This window comes from Vigna angularis, chromosome 7, assembly GCF_016808095.1.
Source record: "Vigna angularis cultivar LongXiaoDou No.4 chromosome 7, ASM1680809v1, whole genome shotgun sequence".
NCBI lineage: Eukaryota > Viridiplantae > Streptophyta > Magnoliopsida > Fabales > Fabaceae > Vigna > Vigna angularis.
In genome coordinates this window covers 4074992-4092920 of record NC_068976.1, presented here as the reverse complement: position 1 = coordinate 4092920, position 17929 = coordinate 4074992, and the positions used below count along the sequence as shown (strand labels likewise).

General features: G+C 31.2%; 2 protein-coding genes and 1 long non-coding RNA gene across 8 annotated transcripts; 2 read left to right on the top strand and 1 right to left on the bottom strand.

The window, feature by feature from the left end:
- The first annotated feature begins 1153 nt into the window (after positions 1-1153).
- On the top strand, positions 1154-8818 carry LOC108336270 (serine carboxypeptidase-like 42). 3 transcript variants are annotated; one of them, XM_017572659.2, is made up of 10 exons: positions 1154-1771; positions 2866-2973; positions 3197-3289; positions 6275-6367; positions 6643-6728; positions 6861-7139; positions 7235-7368; positions 7938-8030; positions 8137-8254; positions 8364-8818. In XM_017572659.2, the coding sequence occupies exons 1-10, from the start codon at positions 1513-1515 to the stop codon at positions 8529-8531; spliced, it is 1431 nt and encodes a 476-aa protein (XP_017428148.1). In that variant the 5' UTR covers positions 1154-1512; the 3' UTR covers positions 8532-8818. The 3 variants fall into 3 exon arrangements, with proteins under 3 accessions (XP_017428148.1, XP_052736840.1, XP_052736841.1); XM_052880880.1 differs by having other exon boundaries at positions 1159-1311; XM_052880881.1 differs by lacking the exon at positions 1154-1771 and adding an exon at positions 2436-2454.
- LOC128197950 (uncharacterized) lies at positions 3684-5943 on the bottom strand. 4 transcript variants are annotated; one of them, XR_008250698.1, is made up of 4 exons: positions 5692-5943; positions 4720-4801; positions 4511-4639; positions 3684-4413 (listed from the first exon to the last, which is right to left on the bottom strand). It is a non-coding gene; the product is annotated as an uncharacterized LOC128197950 (long non-coding RNA). The 4 variants fall into 4 exon arrangements; XR_008250699.1 differs by having other exon boundaries at positions 4511-4636; positions 4720-4774; XR_008250696.1 differs by lacking the exon at positions 5692-5943 and having other exon boundaries at positions 4720-5060.
- Positions 8819-13748: 4930 nt separating the features above from the next.
- LOC108337624 (protein TRACHEARY ELEMENT DIFFERENTIATION-RELATED 7A) lies at positions 13749-14736 on the top strand. Its single transcript, XM_017574189.2, has one exon. It carries the CDS (start codon positions 13798-13800, stop codon positions 14533-14535), a length of 738 nt encoding a protein of 245 aa, XP_017429678.1. The 5' UTR covers positions 13749-13797; the 3' UTR covers positions 14536-14736.
- Positions 14737-17929: the final 3193 nt, after the last annotated feature.

Genomic DNA, 17929 nt, shown 5'->3' with positions numbered 1-17929 from the left:
TTAAACTAGTTTGTTTATACATTTATTTGTATTTTAGTGAGTCTACTCTATATACTTTTACCTATCCTTTATATTTTTAGACAGACTACTTTATTTTTGTCACATTTTATCCTTTGTATTTTTACAAAATTTCTATTTATAATTTTTATAAACATATACATTTATTTGTATTTTTAGTGAGTCTACTCTATATATTTTTACTTATTCTTTATATTTTTAGAGAGACTACTTTATTTTTGTACACATTTTATCCTTTGTATTTTTACAAAATTTCTATTTATATTTTTTATAAACATATTGAATTTTCTAAACTTATAAATCATTTTTTAAATTTATTCTATTCAAAACTTAATTATAAACTTAAAAATATTTATTATTTTTTTCTTATGTGTGAGTAAAGACAAGTTTAAAACTAGTTTATTCCAAAAGACCTAAACAAATATTAAATTAACATACAATATTCACTGTCAACATATACAACAAATTGTCCATACTATTTTACTAAGTTATTCTCACTTTGCGAGACTAGCTTGAGTTATAGCTTTTCAACTTTGCACTCTAACGAACAAGTATTGAAGGTGGAATTAATTCCCTTTCAAAATGACAATACTACTTTATTTAATTTAAAACATTAAAAACATAAAACTATAAAAGAAATCAACTCAATTAAATAAGTGCATGACAAAACATCATGACAACGCGTAAATGGTGAGATTCAACAAGAGAAATCTTAAGAAAAAAATAAAAAATATTTCAGATTGTCAAAAGCACAATTTTTTTTATTGATTATTTTAAAAAAAATTCAAATTTCTTGGACATTTAAGAGTTTAAACTTGTTTTAGATCCCAAAATCTTAATTTCAATAATGGGCTGAAATCACCAATATTGTAAAATTAGGATACTGAATATCTCTATTCTAAACTAGGAGACATAAAGTATAAATTTAAAGAAATAGGAAGATTGAAATTGTATTTGAACCTAAATTGTAGTTCACTCGTTTGATCCGTTCTTGATTACCTTATTTATTTATGAACATTTAGTTTTACACTATTCTTGACATATATACCGTTCCTACTTTTTCCCTCAATCTGTCTCTGTTTCTAACTTTTTTTTTTCTTTTTTCCTTTTAGCTTAAATCCATGTAAATCATGCCGACACATGTAATTGTCGAAACGCATCACTTTCTTTCTATTTTTATTATGCTCATTCCTTCATGCATTTGGGTCATACTCTGCGATTAAGCTCTTTAGGTTGGGACATTCGCTAAAGCCAATCCACGTCTCACGTGCCTCCTCCTATCCCATAACAAACGTAAGTCTATTAAAGACAAAAGTACCATAGTTAATTTTCTTCATTTGACTTGGGGAATAAACTATTTGGAAAAAAGATTGCTTTTTTGAGAGTGAGGAGCGGGTTAGGATTTGCCTTTAGTATTAATGTTCCTGTTTTGGTCAATAAAGATAAATTGACAAAGGGTAGCTTTCTAGTGAGGGTGTTGAAGGTTTAAGGGTGATGGGTTACATGGGTAGGTGTTGGTTGGTTGGGGTCATAATTGTGGTGTGGTGTGCCATCTTGCTGGGCACTGCTGGAGTGAAAGGGTATCCAACTGAGGATTTGGTGGTGAGATTGCCTGGACAACCTAATGTTGGGTTTAAGCAATTTGCTGGGTATGTTGATGTTGATGTCAAACATGGAAGGAGCCTCTTCTACTATTTTGTGGAGGCTGATCAAGACCCTGACAAGAAGCCTCTCACACTTTGGCTCAATGGAGGTTGGTTATGGACTTATGTTATGTCACCCTTTTTTACACTTCTTCAATTGCCACACCCACTTGTGAATTTTCAAAACAAGCTTGGTTTCATAACTTCATTCATCACACCTGCATGGTTCTTTAACCCTGTGTAGCTTGTTCTGAGATTTGAGTTGGTTCAAGTTAATCATGAAGTGGGTGCTCCTGGCTTGAGTCAGTTTGCTTCTTGAAAGTTTCCGGGGTTGTTTGTTTGCAGAAGTTCTTTCTTTCTTCATGCTTTTGTTTATTTATTTATTTATTTATTTTTGTGTTTTTTATTCTTTTTAGGAGCCGTTGATTATTTTGATTCCTTTTTCCTTTCTTTTTTGTCAAGCCAAGAAGGTGTCATTGATTTGTCCACAAGGCATTCAAGTTGTGTTGTCTTTTTACTCTACCAAAAGTGCTGTTTGCTTACACTGTTGCTCTCTTTTGCAGAGCCTCTGAATAACTGAAAAAAAAAGTGAAACGACTACGGTTTTCTGTAGTACCTACTTTTTGAAAAAACTTTAACAGCTACATGAAATCATCCAACATAGAGATTCTTCTTGTCAGTCACTCTATCACATAGCTCACAGTAAAATTTACTTTAAGCATGATTCATTTTTCTTTATTTTTAAGGTGAGCTATGACAGTTCAGCCAAGGAGAATTTTGTGAAATGTGCGAGGTTTGTATGAATTAAAGTTGCAAAAGTGCTTTTAGAAATTCCCTCATACAACAAAAGGAAGAACGTAGAAATTGTTGCTTGGAAAAGAAAACCAATTTTGTACACTTCCCACTACAATACAAACGTGCACTAATTGAAATTTTGCTCATGTTCAGTGTAGACAAGACAGTACTTAGTCTAAGTTTGTTTATTGGTTAATGCTGCACTAAATCATATACTTATATTTTTAGTCATATCATTGTCACCTGTGTGAGAAGACAGAGCTAGGCAAGTTTAAGGTTGATTTGGATATTTTAAACAACATTGAAATAAAATAATACTCACCCACGTCAATTTTTCACACACTGTTAGTTTCAAAAGTAGACTACAATAATCTAGTAAGAAAAGCCAACAAATTCCATTGTTTTTCAGGCCCTGGATGTTCTTCCGTTGGAGGAGGTGCTTTTACTGAATTGGGACCCTTTTATCCTAATGGTGATGGACTTGGTCTCCGAAGAAATTCCATGTCTTGGAATAAAGGTATGAAACATACACATCATAATGTGGTTCAAATTGGAATATTGATAATGTCACTTAAGATATGAGATAAAAGTTGAGAAGTGTATAATCTGAAGGTTTGGACAATGTTTATTATTACTTCCAACTATGGATAATTCTTTCCATTACCATGGTTAAAAAAAATAGAACTTTTATTTATGTAATTTTTGGAGTCACACTTTCCTGATATTTTTGTGATTTGTAGCATCCAATCTCATTTTTGTGGAGTCTCCTGCTGGAGTTGGTTGGTCATACTCAAATACAACTTCAGATTACAATACTGGAGATCTCTCCACTGGTAACAAAATTGGCCTATTTTCTCTTTTTTTTCATTTTCAGTTACTATGCTGATGTTCTTTAAGGCTTCGAACTTTTATTTTTACATTATCTCCTGCTTCGAACTATAAAAGGACAAATTTACATACAGTATTATAGCTGCAGTTCTCGAATCAGTTTTTTTGAATTTTACTTCAGTAATTTACATTAGATGCATTGCATAGTACAAAGCTGAAATAATAAATATAATTGGAAAACAGCACTAAGAGTACCATGAGTACTGCTGTATGTAAGTTTCCTCCTTAATTTAATTATCTAAATAAAATTTCACGTTATTCAAAGTAATACAGATCGAGGAAGATATATTTCTTTAGATTCAAGCTGGGTGAATGAAATGGAAAACAGATTAAGTTATTATTTGTGATTTAATTGAAAAAGTAAGCATTGTAGATATAATGATATTGAGCTAGGTGAGTTGAAATACAAGAATAGATATTTGAATATAGGATAATGATACTTTGACACTCAAATTTGACAAACTTTTGACACCGGACATGTGTCGTAAGCCAATTGGTCCATGTGTTCAATGTTTAAAAAAATTGAAAATGAGGTGAAAAATGAAGGGCTGGAGGGGTTTTGAAACGCGAGATTAATTTGGATTCATTTCAAAAAAGAGAAGGTCATTTGCATCAGAGCATTCTAGAGAACCGTCCTCCCTCCCACCCACTGACAAGCTTCGATCTCCTCACAAGGCTCGTCGGCGTTGGCGGAGTTTGAAGGTTGCTGAAGTGTCGCTGTTGACTGGAACTGCATACGTGCCGCTCCTTCACCATGAACATCAGCGGCATCTCGTTCACCATGAACATCACCATCATCTGGTTCACAATGAACATCAACAACAAAAAATGAAGGTTGTTGTCTTTCTTGCCTTCCATCACCAACCATTGCAGCCAAATCTCTTAACTTCTTATTCATTTCAACCATTCTCTTTTGGTTGTCTTCTATTCTCTTCATCAGTAGTTCTTCCCAACTCATCCCAATCTCATCTGCACCATGTTGTGGTATTGCCCCTTCATCCAAATGAAGGGCTACACGAATCAATGGGTTCCCACGGTCTTCCTCGCGCACGAACCACTCCCAACATATCTATCAACATCCAAATATAAGTAATCAATAAAAAACAATAAAGAAAAGCATGTAAAACAAATGAACTAAATGTACATAGAGATATCAAGTAACTTACATCCTTTTTCTGAAACAACTCTTCTATTTTCTTTGACCTCAACTTGAGCGAAGGTCAATTTATTATTCTGGGGAACACAATTTCATGTTCACCATCCACTAAATCCAAACGTTCAACGACCCAAAGCTACTAAACACAAATATGCCAAAATGAAGACCAAATAATTTACAGTTTCAAAACAAAAAAGTAAAATAAAATATAATTGTTACCTGCAATACTGCAGCATTGCCACTAAGCCCTACAGAGTCCTTTATCTCACGCTCCCTTATCATCATTAACCCCTTTGTTAAACTATTAATCACAAATGTATGCACAACTTTTGTCCAATCATATTGATACAAACTATCAATGTTATCTAATACTCTAAAAGGCAGGTTACTAACTGCCTTTGATTTCCTAGAAAAGTACAAAACAGTAAAAAAAAAGTAAAATATACAAACAAGATACACAATCCACCTCGGACTCATTATTTTCTATTAACAATTTTATCCTATTTACAACTTCTTTTGGACTAAATGATTTTGAAGAAAATTGTTCACAAACGACACCACCAACATTATCATCAAAATTCACATCTAATCCCCCAACACCCAAGCCTAGACCCATGCAAACATCCGTAACGGTAAAAGGTACCATTCTTTGCTTCAAAATGAATAATTCATTGCGGCCAACCCACCGGGTCACCATTTCCTTCAACAAAGGAGTGCATAAGTCAATCGACCCGTTCATATGAACACACTACTTGAATGGAGTTTGGCCAATACGTGTCCGATCAATTTGTCTTAGTATACCATTAATTTGGATTATGGCTTTGGTGTCACACCACGCCCGCAATCGAAACTACATATTATTTTCAACAAAAACAACCATTAACCAACATTATTCAAACAAACATTTACATTTTCAATACATCACATTTACTTACATTGTTACGAGCTTCTTCTTTAATGCACTTCATCATTGTCAAACGAAACATAATACAAAACCTAAGTTAAAATAACCCAACAATAACCCAAAAAATTCAAACTTTGCACCCAAAAACAACATAAACGCGAAAATGTTCAACAAAAGTTCAAACCACAATTAACCACACCACAAGAAACAACCAAATAACAAAACAAACCCTAAATGGCCAAATTTTTTTAAAAAACTTAAACCCACGAACAAAAACAATGTTTTACCGAAACGAATGGCAAAAAGCTTCAAAAACCACCTCCAATGGTGGTTTCGAGGTAAGTACACTCCAAACGGCGGAACGTATGCAGTTCCGGTCAACGGCACTCCAACAACCTTCAAACTCTGTCAACGCCGACGAGCCTTGTGGGGAGATAGAAGCTTGTCGGTGGGTGGAAGGGAGGACGGTTCTCTAGAATGCTCTGACACAAATGACCTTCCCTTTTTTGAAATGAATCCAAATGAATCCCGCGTTTCAAAACCCCTCCAACCCTTCATTTTACACCTCATTTTCAATTTTTTAAAACATTAAACACATGGACCAATTAGCTTACGACACTTGTCCTGTGTCAAAAGTTTGTTAAATTTGGGTGTCAAAGTATCATTATCCATATGATGACAGAATCACCAAGAAACTTTGGCCTTGTGAGTGAAAGATTGATACAAGTGCAAGAAATATAGTCTACAAAGGTAAAAGACAGATACAAAAATTTAAAATGATAATAATCTAAAGGACCTTGATCTAAATGCCCTTTTTTCTGAAAAATGGGAAATTTTTGTGAGAACGCATATACAATTGTTTTTTTGCAGCCAATGATATGTACTTGTTCATGTTGAAATGGTACGAGAAGTTTCCATCATACAGAACAAGGGAGCTGTTCCTTACTGGAGAAAGCTATGCAGGTTCAAAAACTAATCATCAAATTCAGTTTTAGAATTTACTCGTTCAATTGAAATTTCATGATGAGAATCTCCTCTTTGAAAATATTCTATATAACGGACGTGGTTTAGTTAGACTACAATTATTTATGAAAATTTTCAAATGCTAGTAAACTGTGACATCATTCCTAGAGGGGTAGTGCTGCAATATTATAGTACCTACTTTTGTTTTTTATATTTCAGTGCTTTGAACTCATGAAACATTGGGATTTTTTATTAAACTTTATCAAGTCATGCAGGACACTATGTACCTCAATTAACTAATGTTCTCTTGGACCATAATGCTGGTTCAACTGGTTTCAAATTCAACATCAAAGGAGTTGCTGTGAGATTCCATTCACCTGATTCATCTTTTGCCTTAAATTTTCTTTGAAGTTTCTTTTTGTGTTACAGTTGGACAAGTCTCATTTGTCTCAGATATTTTAAAGGTCATATTAATGCACCCTTTTTTCATTAGATTGGAAACCCACTTTTGAGACTTGATCGGGATGCACCAGCAACATATGAATACTTCTGGTCACATGGAATGATTTCTGATGAAATTGGCCTTGCCATTATGAATGATTGTAATTTTGATGACTATTCCTATGAAAGTCCTCACAACGTTTCTAATTCATGCAACAATGCCATATATGAAGCAAATCTTATTGTTGGCAACTACATAAACAACTATGATGTGATTCTAGATGTTTGTTATCCATCCATAGCGGAACAAGAACTGAGATTGAAAAAGATGGTAGGCCTTTTCCAATTTTGTTCGGGTCAAATGTTATTGGTATTACTTTTATTCTATGAACTTGTATGCTATAATACCCATATGACTGAACGCAGGCAACAAAAATAAGTGTAGGTGTGGATGTGTGTTTGAGTCTAGAAAGACGGTTTTATTTCAATCTCCCAGAGGTTCAGAAGGCTCTTCATGCAAACCGTACAAAGCTTCCTTATAGGTGGTCCATGTGCAGTAAGTAAGTAAAGAAAACTTTACAATAATCAGTGGCTATGTGATAGCTGTCTTGAAAACACATCAATGGATTAAAGAAGAATGGTGTTTATTGACCTTAACTCTAAAGTAATGTCAGATTTTTTAATGTACTAAAACAAATATAAACATTTGCTGGTTTATATAATATTTTTGCTATCAACACAATACAGGGATTTAGACCCATGTAAATTATGTTGGGTCAAGGCTTAAATTAATAGAGTAATACCATTAACTAACATGCCTGAATATTCTAATCTAAGTTTATGTTTAACTTAGATCCATGTTAAATTGAAGTGGTTTGTAGAGTACCTTTATCTAAGGGCATTTCCAAGAAACTTATCTAAATTGATCCATATGCAACTTAGTCTAGTTTCTCTGTTAGAGTTTTTTGTACTGTCCTATACACTACTTTTTCGATATATTTGAAAAAAGTCTAATATATTTTAAAGACACAGCAGAGAACAGTACAAAAACAATCAGCAGAATACAAATTCAATGCAACTCCATCTTTCATATCTGTCTTGTGTTATTGATCATGTTTCTTCTTTGTAGTGTTGTAAACTACAGTGACACTGATGGTAACATCAACATCCTTCCAATTCTCAAAAGAATAGTCCAAAACCATATCCCAGTATGGGTTTTCAGGTAACTTCAATGTAAAACAGACACCCTGATATGGCAATCCCCAGTATCATTGGATACATAACCTTTTTGTTTACGTCTAATAGTTTAATGTTGAATGATCTATCAGTGGAGACCAAGATTCTGTTGTGCCATTATTGGGATCTCGAACACTAATGCGTGAACTAGCTAATGAATTGCATTTCAAGATTACAGTCCCATATGGGGCCTGGTTCCACAAAGGGCAGGTACCTTAAAATATTAAGTTTTAAGAATGTTTTACATTGTTAGCTTGTTCTTTTGAAATATCAATAGTAGCTATTAAGTTATAATTTGATGTTGAATGGTAACATGTAGGTTGGAGGTTGGGTGACTGAGTATGGAAATTTGTTAACTTTTGCAACTGTAAGGGGTGCTGCTCACATGGTACCTTATTCTCAACCTTCAAGAGCACTGCATCTGTTCAGTTCATTTGTGCGTGGTAGGAGGTTACCCAACACAACACATTCTTCCGTTGATGATTGAAGGAAGACACTTAAAGGAGTTGTAGCAAAAATTTGGCATGGCCATGGAAAAGGAAGTGAGAGAAAAGACTGTTTCTTTATGAGTTCCTACTGGTTCTATGGAAAGGAAAAGGAAAATGAACAGAAAAAGGAAATTATATTCTGTCGTTTTTATACTTTCTTCATTTGGTACTAGCACAGATTTCTTGGCTTCATTGTTAGGTGCTGTGGGATTCTATTGGAAAATGTAAGCAACTTTTTTTTCAGTTATATGAATTTATTTTCAGTGAAAAATGGATTCTTGAAAAAGATTAATGTCCAAGAGGTTTAAGAACTTTCAACTTATAATTATGTACTTCAATGGTTCTTAAATAAATATTTTAAGATTGTCTGGACTTAATCAAACAAACATTTTGCTTACATTAATATAATTAATTGGTTTAACTTGAGTACATGATAAATTTGAAAACTTTTAAATTGAGTTTCTATTAAAATTTTCTAGTTTATTTATTTTCAAAATTTTAAGAGTTTTTACTTTAGTTTCTGTAATTAGATTTTTCTATTAATTGACCATTGTTATTTTCTTATAAATTTCATACTATAATATTTTATTGCAAGATATCATAATATCAATATCTTTTTTTTCCAGAATTTGTTTTATTTAATGAAAATCATAATTATAAAATTATTGGTAAAAAGAACTCAATTTTCTTACAATTTTATAATATAAATATTTTAATTTTTAATTTTGCATATTTGTAATTTTATAATTTTATATATTTGTAGTTTTATAATTTCATAATTTTATATAATAAAAATATTATGCAGTAATATTTTAAGTACGATGACAATGCAAGTAAACTATCATATCATATAATTAATAAAAAAAAGTTAACTACAGCCATACAATTGAAAAAATTTAAATTATAAAAACTCAATAGATCAAACAAATTTAATATAAACTTTATTGAATTTTTTTAAATTTTTTAGAGACTCAAAACTTAATTAAACTAAATAATTTGATCCCTCTTAAGGTATAAAAAACATTGTATAACGAAAAATTTTACTTATAAAACAAAACTTTTAATGATAATAACTTCAAGTAACAAGATTCTTAAAAATAAACTATGAAGATAAAGGGTCAGAGAAGTAGAGAGCAATAATTTACCTTAGAAAGAAAAGAAGGATAAAAAGTAGATGTTTGGACTCATGTATTCTTTAGTTCACGTCATATTTATAATGTTTAGCCGTTAGTATTTGAAAAAATAAAATAAAATCACAATTTTCACTTCGTGTGAATGTTGCTACTAGAAACATGTGTTACATCTTTTTCTTTATTGACCAACGTGTGTACCTGGTTCTCGATTCACTATATTTAATAACTATTTCATTACTTTTCTTTTTATTTGAATTTTTCTCAAGTTGATCTATCTTTGAGGTGATTGAGTTTTTTTTTAATAAAATTTTAATATATAAGTAAATATAAATTTTATTTTATAAATTAATTTTGTAAAATTAACTTAAAATTATTTTCTGGAAGGTATTAAGGCCGCATGGACATGTAAAAGTATTTGATGTTTTAAATATAAAAGTAAAATGATTAGAAGGAATGTATTATCATATTCAAACAAATAATATAGAGACAATAAAAACATTTTAAAGAAGATATTTGAACAACAATATTTATATAAACAAATATTAAAGGTTATTTGAACAATAAAATAAGTTATAATATTCAAGTGATAGAATTAATAACTTAAGTTAATATAACTTTTCACACATTTGAACCTGTACATATAATTCGAAATCAACATAGGACAATTTAACTTTGTTCTAGTTAAATCAAATGTTTGGCACAAAAGATAAACAAAATAACCTGAAATCCAAAACAAAAAGTAAACCATAATAGTAAGTTAGTTACAAATGTCCAAAAGAGTTCTTCTTGAACATGAACTTACAATAAAAGTTATTATTCTTAAACAATACATGTAGGCAACATTCATTAATATATTAAGGAAAATATTTTTTTAACGATTTTTTTCACAACTTTTTTATAATTGTTTATGTGATAACTCGTAGTGGATTTGTTTCAAATATACAAATCAATAAAATAATAATATATAATTTATTATGAAAAAATTGTTAGAAAAATGATTAACATATTATAGTCTTTAATGTAATAGAGTGTACCAAGTGCATAGGGTCGTATAATTATTATAAATGTATCCACTTAAAGTCCATTAGAAAAAAATGCAGTTTAGATAAATTAGAATTTCTAAAAGTGGACAATTTTTTAGTTCAAAATACACAGTTTTTACTCTATAAATAGATCAAATTGTAAGCCTTTTGGGACTTGTAACATCTCACAAAAATTCTTATTTACATAATTAACAAAAATTCTTATTTACATAATTAACAACAAGGACTCACTCAAATGACTTTTTGATTAAAAAAAAAGTTAATTTGAGGTTCTTGATAACTCTTTCTTCTTTTTATAACTTTATCCATTACTTATAACCTTCTCTTTTACGTTTGATCATTGTTGTGTTTGTTTCCTTTGGAAATGCATATTTTGTTGTATTTAATCAATGACATTATTATGTTTTCTAATACATTATTCAAACATCTTATATATAGTACAAATATATACGTATATTGATTTTTCTTACAAATGGGAAAAACTCAATTATAGTAGATATGATTAGTGATACAAAATTCTAGAATGAAAAGTAAGTTACATTACGACTTGATAATCCAATTAAAAATGATATTATTGTTGCCTAGTTTTGAAAGTGTTTTTGCTTACTATATGTGTGGTTCCTTTTTTAACTATCATATCTAAAGCAAATAATCTAAATTTTCAATAAAATTTTGCTAACATAACGCAATCCAGATTTATTATCAAATGACTCATTATATATTCAATATTTAACATTCTTTATATGCAAATTAATTTGAGGTTCTTTAGAACGCTTCAAATTGAATTGCAAACAAAAATAAACATAAGAATTGAAAATTAAATTAAAAAAGAGAGTCAATTCACGCATTCAAGATTCACTTAATTCCTCTTATCATGCTTGTTCTAACTATTTAGATACTGAACTTAACTAATTCAATTAATTAGTTTAATCCAATGAACATCATTAAACCAAAAATACAAATCAAATCAAATTTTATTCAATATAATTTGTATCTAATTATCAAATCAAAATTTAATTGACAATTAATTGAATTTCTAGATGAAAAATTCAATTTAATATCATAAAGTCCAAATCGAAATTAGAGAGAAGAAAAACCAATTTGAAGAACAAAAGATAGAGAAGAAAAGGAAAAAATAAAAATAAAAAATTGAGAGAAAATGAAACGAAGAGACAATTTCTAAAATTAAAAAATTATAGAAATAAACTGAGTGTATTTCATCAGCACATTTAAGTTATATATATAAGCTTTGATTAGTTGGATGTATGGACCTAAATGTTGCTACAATTAGGTTTAAGCTAAATTACAAAAGCTTAAGCTTAAAATAACGAAAATCATATTTACTAGATTTCAATACAATAAATCTTCCACAATTTTCAAAAGTTATAAAAAATAGCACAAGATTCTAAATCCAATAAACAATATGTTTATTTTGAAGCTTTATACAACCCAATACCTCTATATACAATCTAATGTAACTAGAATAAACTAAAAATAATATTCACAAAAAAAGAATTATGTCTTTTAAGTTAATCAGTATAAAATTTTGTATATTATTTTATATTTTCCAATTAATTTTATCTCTGTCCAAAAAACATTTAAAATTAACAATTATATACTTGTTAAGGTGAAGTTTGTACTCACTTATATATTATAAATTGATCTTATTTTTAGTCTATGTGAGACTTCCAATTAACTTTAAATTATAAACATTTCTTCTTAACAACTCTTTTATAAAACATAACAACATTTCAAATCAATTAACAACTTAAGCCCTTCACAAAATTGTTTTATAAATTGAATTCAAAAACAAATTTTAAACTAATTTTGAAAGTCCAAATCAATTCTATCCTAATAAATTGATATGAATTCAGTTAATTTATTTGGATTTGAATTGAGCATGATACTCACATCCAAAAAGTGGTTGACTCCGAAGAGAACAAAGATGTCGTAAAAGGGAGAATTACTTCTCATTTCAATTTAAATACTTCAATTTTTATTAAAAAGTAAGGTAAAAACATCACACATTCTAGTATATGGATTCTGTTTCCCAATCAAAATCAAAGTTAATTTACTAATAACCAAGGACCATATATTCTCATGATTTTGAATGCATAAAGTTAAGACGTCAAAGTATAGTTAAAACACAATTGATTGAAAAAATCTTTTTTTTTTTAAAACTAAATTATCCTTAACATGAATACTTTATTTGTCTTTTCTACTCTCTGTTTTTCTCTTTTTCCTTTCGCCCTGAACCAATAATGCATTTCTACCATTTTATCCTTTAAACTAAATAATACAACAAAATGCTTACCATTTTTTTGAAACAATCTAAAGTTTGATATATCTAACCATGAATTTATCAAAGGAAGCTTCTTATTTTTATTAAATTTAACACTTGTCGCCAAATATCAATGAGTATTATATAATTTTTTATTTTTTATTTAAGTGTAGTAAGTAAGAATATATTTTTTACCTTACAATTTATGATGAATACAAAACTTTAGGAGACATGAAAGGAAGTACATTATAAAACCGAGAATTCATTCGAAAGTGTATTTAAGAGTGTTTAACCCTACAACTACTGTTGATATTAAAATAATATGCCAGGTAATTGGTTTTAAAAAATTCTTATTGAAATCAAACCACCCATCTATGAAAATTAAGAAAAGGTACTCACCAAGTTAAATACATTTCTTTTTTTTTAAAAATTAAACTACACTTTAAGATAATTCTAACTCCATTTCTTTTTTTTTTAAATTAAACTACACAATAAAAATTTCATCCAAAGTAAACTATCAATCATCACTCTCAGCACAGTTAACACATCTTTTCAAACAAAAAAAGAAAAAGAAAGAAGAGGAAGCAACACAAGTCAAAGAAGCTAAGTAAAACCATAGAGAGGTGTTTTCCACTACAAACAAACCCTAACAAAACTTCGCATGCGAGTCAAGTTACTAAACATATGATTCCACATAGCTTCATACCCAACATTTTTCTTATAAATCCACTCTCAAATAACACTAAAAAACCCATCTTTCGAAAACATCAATTCATAGACATTACAAACAACCTTAAACAAAACCAAAATGGCTTCAACTCAACCCAACAACTTTACCTACCCACGTTTCCCTCCTCCACCCTTTCAACCCTCCACTCCTCCACCACCACCACCACCTTCACCCTTCTTCAACACTCCACCACCACCGCGTTCATTTCCTCCTCCTCCACCTTCTAGATCGCCACCACCGCCATTACGGTCACCACCACCACCCAAGCCTTTTTCTCCTCCACCTCCAAAGGTGCGCCCACCGCCGCCACCTAGTCCCATTCGTCCTTCTCCCCCGCCACCACCTCGACCGGTTCGTCCTCCCCCACTTCCTCCTCCTGCCCCTCTTGTACCTCCTCCACCCTCTCCAAGCAACCCAACAGTGATAATAGTGGTGGTGGTCTCATTGGGTGGCCTCTTGTTGCTCACAATGGTGGCTTTTGCTCTCTTCTGCTGCGTTCAGAGGAGGAAGAAGAAGACGCAAGGAAAGGAAGTGATTCACTTTGATGAGCAGAAAAGGGTACAGGAAACCATCGTGCCTGGTCCCTTCGGACAAAACACAGTGGTGGTAACCGTTGAAGATAACGTGCATATCGATGAAGAAATCAAAAAGAGTGAGAAAGTTGGTCACGGTGTGCATGGTGTGCATGCCAAATCATCGTCTCCACCTGGAGCAGACGAAACTACTTCTAGCGGCATTGTTGAAGTAGCAGCAACTCCTCCTGCACCTGAACATCACGATGATCCTCATCACCACCACCTTCAAAACAACCCGTGATTGAATCAATTACGAATGCCCTTTCGCATGGGAATTCAAAATCCTTGTCTAAACACTCCTAACAAGGATCGTTTACATGCCCTTAACTCATTTCAACGAATAAATAAATGTCATTAATTTTTTTCTTTCTTATTTCGCGTGAAAACCCCCTCCTTTGTAAAGTTTTCAAGTTTGGATTTATCGACTATGAAAGTTTATGTTGATACTGTTTTATTTAGTTTTAGGCTATTTATTTACTCTAGTTATAGGTTATTATAATTAAAGTAAAAGTAAATGCAATATAGCTAAATTCCAACATGGTTAATATTAGAATGAATCTAATTAATATTCTATATAATTATACGGACGTTGATGTTTTAAGGATGGCATCAATTTAAATTAAATTGGAAATATTAAGGATGAGATATGTAGTCTATTTATAAATGTGTTAAAGAAATTATATTTTTATCCATGGGAAGTGGATGGACATGGGAGTGGTACGACGAGCTAAAAGTGATGTGTGAGAAAGAGTTTATTATTTGTTAAAAGAGGGATGCTAATTACAAAATACATGGAAAATTTGTTAAAAGGAGGTTATTATTTGTTATCCATCAAGACATTATGGAGAAAAGAAGTTTGAAACTATTTAATGAATGGGTTTCACTAGAAGACAACATAGTGTAAATTTCTCAGTTTCCAAACTGCAAATAACAAAACGAGGAACAATAATTATGTTCCTATTCACCAATTTCTTTCATTTCTTCCTCATGTTCATTTTCTATCTTATTGGAAATTTGCTTTTTTTTCTTTATTTTTAATTGCTTGTTTTCAATTAGTGAATCATTCTTATTTTTTTCATGTAATTTCAATTGCCATCCTTTTGTTTATAATACTTCAAGAACTCCTTTTTTTTTTAATTTCCTTGAGTTTATGATCTTGTTAAAGACACGGATGGCCTAGTACTCATCAAGTACATCATACAATCTGAGTGTAAAATATTTTAATTATAATCAATATAAATAAATATTTGAATTAGTCATTTAGTTTTGAACTTTTTAACATGTTGATGGAACCTTCTCCTACCATTAAGCACGTAAGAAGAAACTCCAAAACAGATGCATAACGGAATGAAAAATGGTCCAATGAAATGGATGCATAGAAGGTGTTTGATGAAAGTTTGGATGAAGGTATGGTGTGTGTATGATGCCTCCAAGCTCAAAAGGCCTTCCTACTAAGGAAGGAAGCTAGAGGAGAGTGAGAGAATTCAAAATTTTCAAGTGACTGAAGAGTATAAGAGGCTAGAACAAATTCTATAACATTTCATTACACTCCAAAGTGAGAAAATACAAAGAGATGACTCTCTTATTTATAGGTAAAGATGAGCCATCCTTTTGGCACAAATTCCCTCCCAAATTCAAATTAAAATCATGCAATAGGTGCCCTTAAACAGATTACGTAGCCCCTACTTCAAATCAGGTCAGAAACCACGCATGTGAAAAACACTTATCGCAGTGGCTGGGCTTGTCAGGTTTTTGGCTGGGCCACTTCTTCATTCCGGAAGGCAAATTCCTGCACACTTTAAATCCGGAAGCCAATCTTCCCAATGCGAAAGCTAACCAGAATTTTGTCTTTTCTTGATTCTTTTGCTTCCTTTGACTAGATGACTTCATTTCTGGTTGGTTCATGACCTCCTAGCGTTATTGGATCCTACAAAACACATATAAGCATATTAAAAAGAATCTCCTAAAAAAGGAAATTAAGAGCCTTTAAAAGTCTTTCTTCAACTTTCCTTTCTTAGCCTTAACTTAAGTTGATACTCCTTTGAATGGAATTTCCTAAATGGGTTTTCATCATACCCTCCCTCTTGAAAAACGATTTGTCCTGAAATCAGAAAGATATAAAGAAGTACAAATTTGGTTTATTGCTTTCCTAGTGGATCAAAAATATACTTACAATAAGCATCAAATATATCTCCAATTAGTATCAATCCAAGAAAGAATTCTTTTTTAGAAGTAACTTTAGAATATGGACTTTCTATATTTTATTTTATAGTTTTAAGGAAATTTGAAAGTCCTAATTCACAAGTCACTTTCTTTTATCTTGAGTTCCTTGTATCCTTCGAAGAGGGTAGTATAATGAAAATTGGTATGGCGATTAGTTTAAAAGAGAAGTTATCATTCAAAGACTTAAAGATAACTGGAGAAGAATTAAAGGATTGGAAAGCTTCCCTTTTGGGTTCCTCTGTAATTGTAGGAGTAGAAGTTGCCATCAGTAGCAATTTATTTTCTTCTTCTACTCTCTTTTGCTCTCTTCTCTCTTTTCTTCTCTCTCTTTCTTTTCTTCTTTCTTCTTCTCTTCTCTGTTCTTCCCTCCTCTCTTTTTGTCTTCTTTCTTCCTCTTATATCTCTTTTTCTCTTGTCTCTTCATCTTTCTCTTCCTCTCTTCTCTTAATCTCTCTTTCTATTTTCTTATCCTTAAGCTCTTTAAGTCTTGCTCCAAATTCTATTTCTCTACGAAGGAAACCATGATCATTTAAACTTTCAAGAAATATTTTCCCTCTTGAATACTATCTTTCATTAGTTCTAGGTTTCTCTTAATAGTTGGAGGCACAAACTTTCTTTTCATGCAAGATTTTAATTCATATCAATTATGAATGAAGGATTGTCTACCTTTATTAACCCTATATTGCCTTTCATCCCACCACTCACTTGCATGTTCTTCTAATCTAGAAAGATATATGTTAAGAGCAGAGGACTCACTATCTCTAGCAAGAAAATGATATATTTTTATCAATTTTTCTTTCTCAAGCTAAGTATGTTAAAGCACTAATGTCCCTACCAAAGAATGGAATATCTTTCCTAGCTTGGTTGCACCTTTCATCCTTCCATCTTTCTTTTTGTTCACCTTCATTTTGATTTTTCATGTATTGGGAAAACAAGACCTTAAGCTCACTCATTTCTATTCCTCTCTTGGTGATCATGTTTTCCTTAGACATCTTTTTAATTTCAAAAGTGGATTCTTAGTTTGAAAAGGTTTAAGATTTTACCAAGAGACAATTCCCAGGTAAGAGAGGTAACCAAAGGCCGCTTAAATACCAAGTCTTACCTAGCCAGAATGTCTAAGGTTACTTACTTGACCATTTTCAAAGTAAGATTCACTATTGAATTTAAAAATGGACTCAAACAGTCAAAATGAAAGACAAAACACCTAGACTGCTAATGGAACAAAAGCCTAGAGTGTGAAAATAAAACAAAGGAAATCCTAGGTGAGGCTTGTAGCTTTGGCTAAAAAGACACACTCACCATCTACTATCAAAGCAAGCAAAGAAAATTTCCAAGATTGGAGATAGCACCAAGGACTCTTCCAAACACACTTGGTCTTAATGGCCTTTTACAAGAAAACAAATGAAAATTAA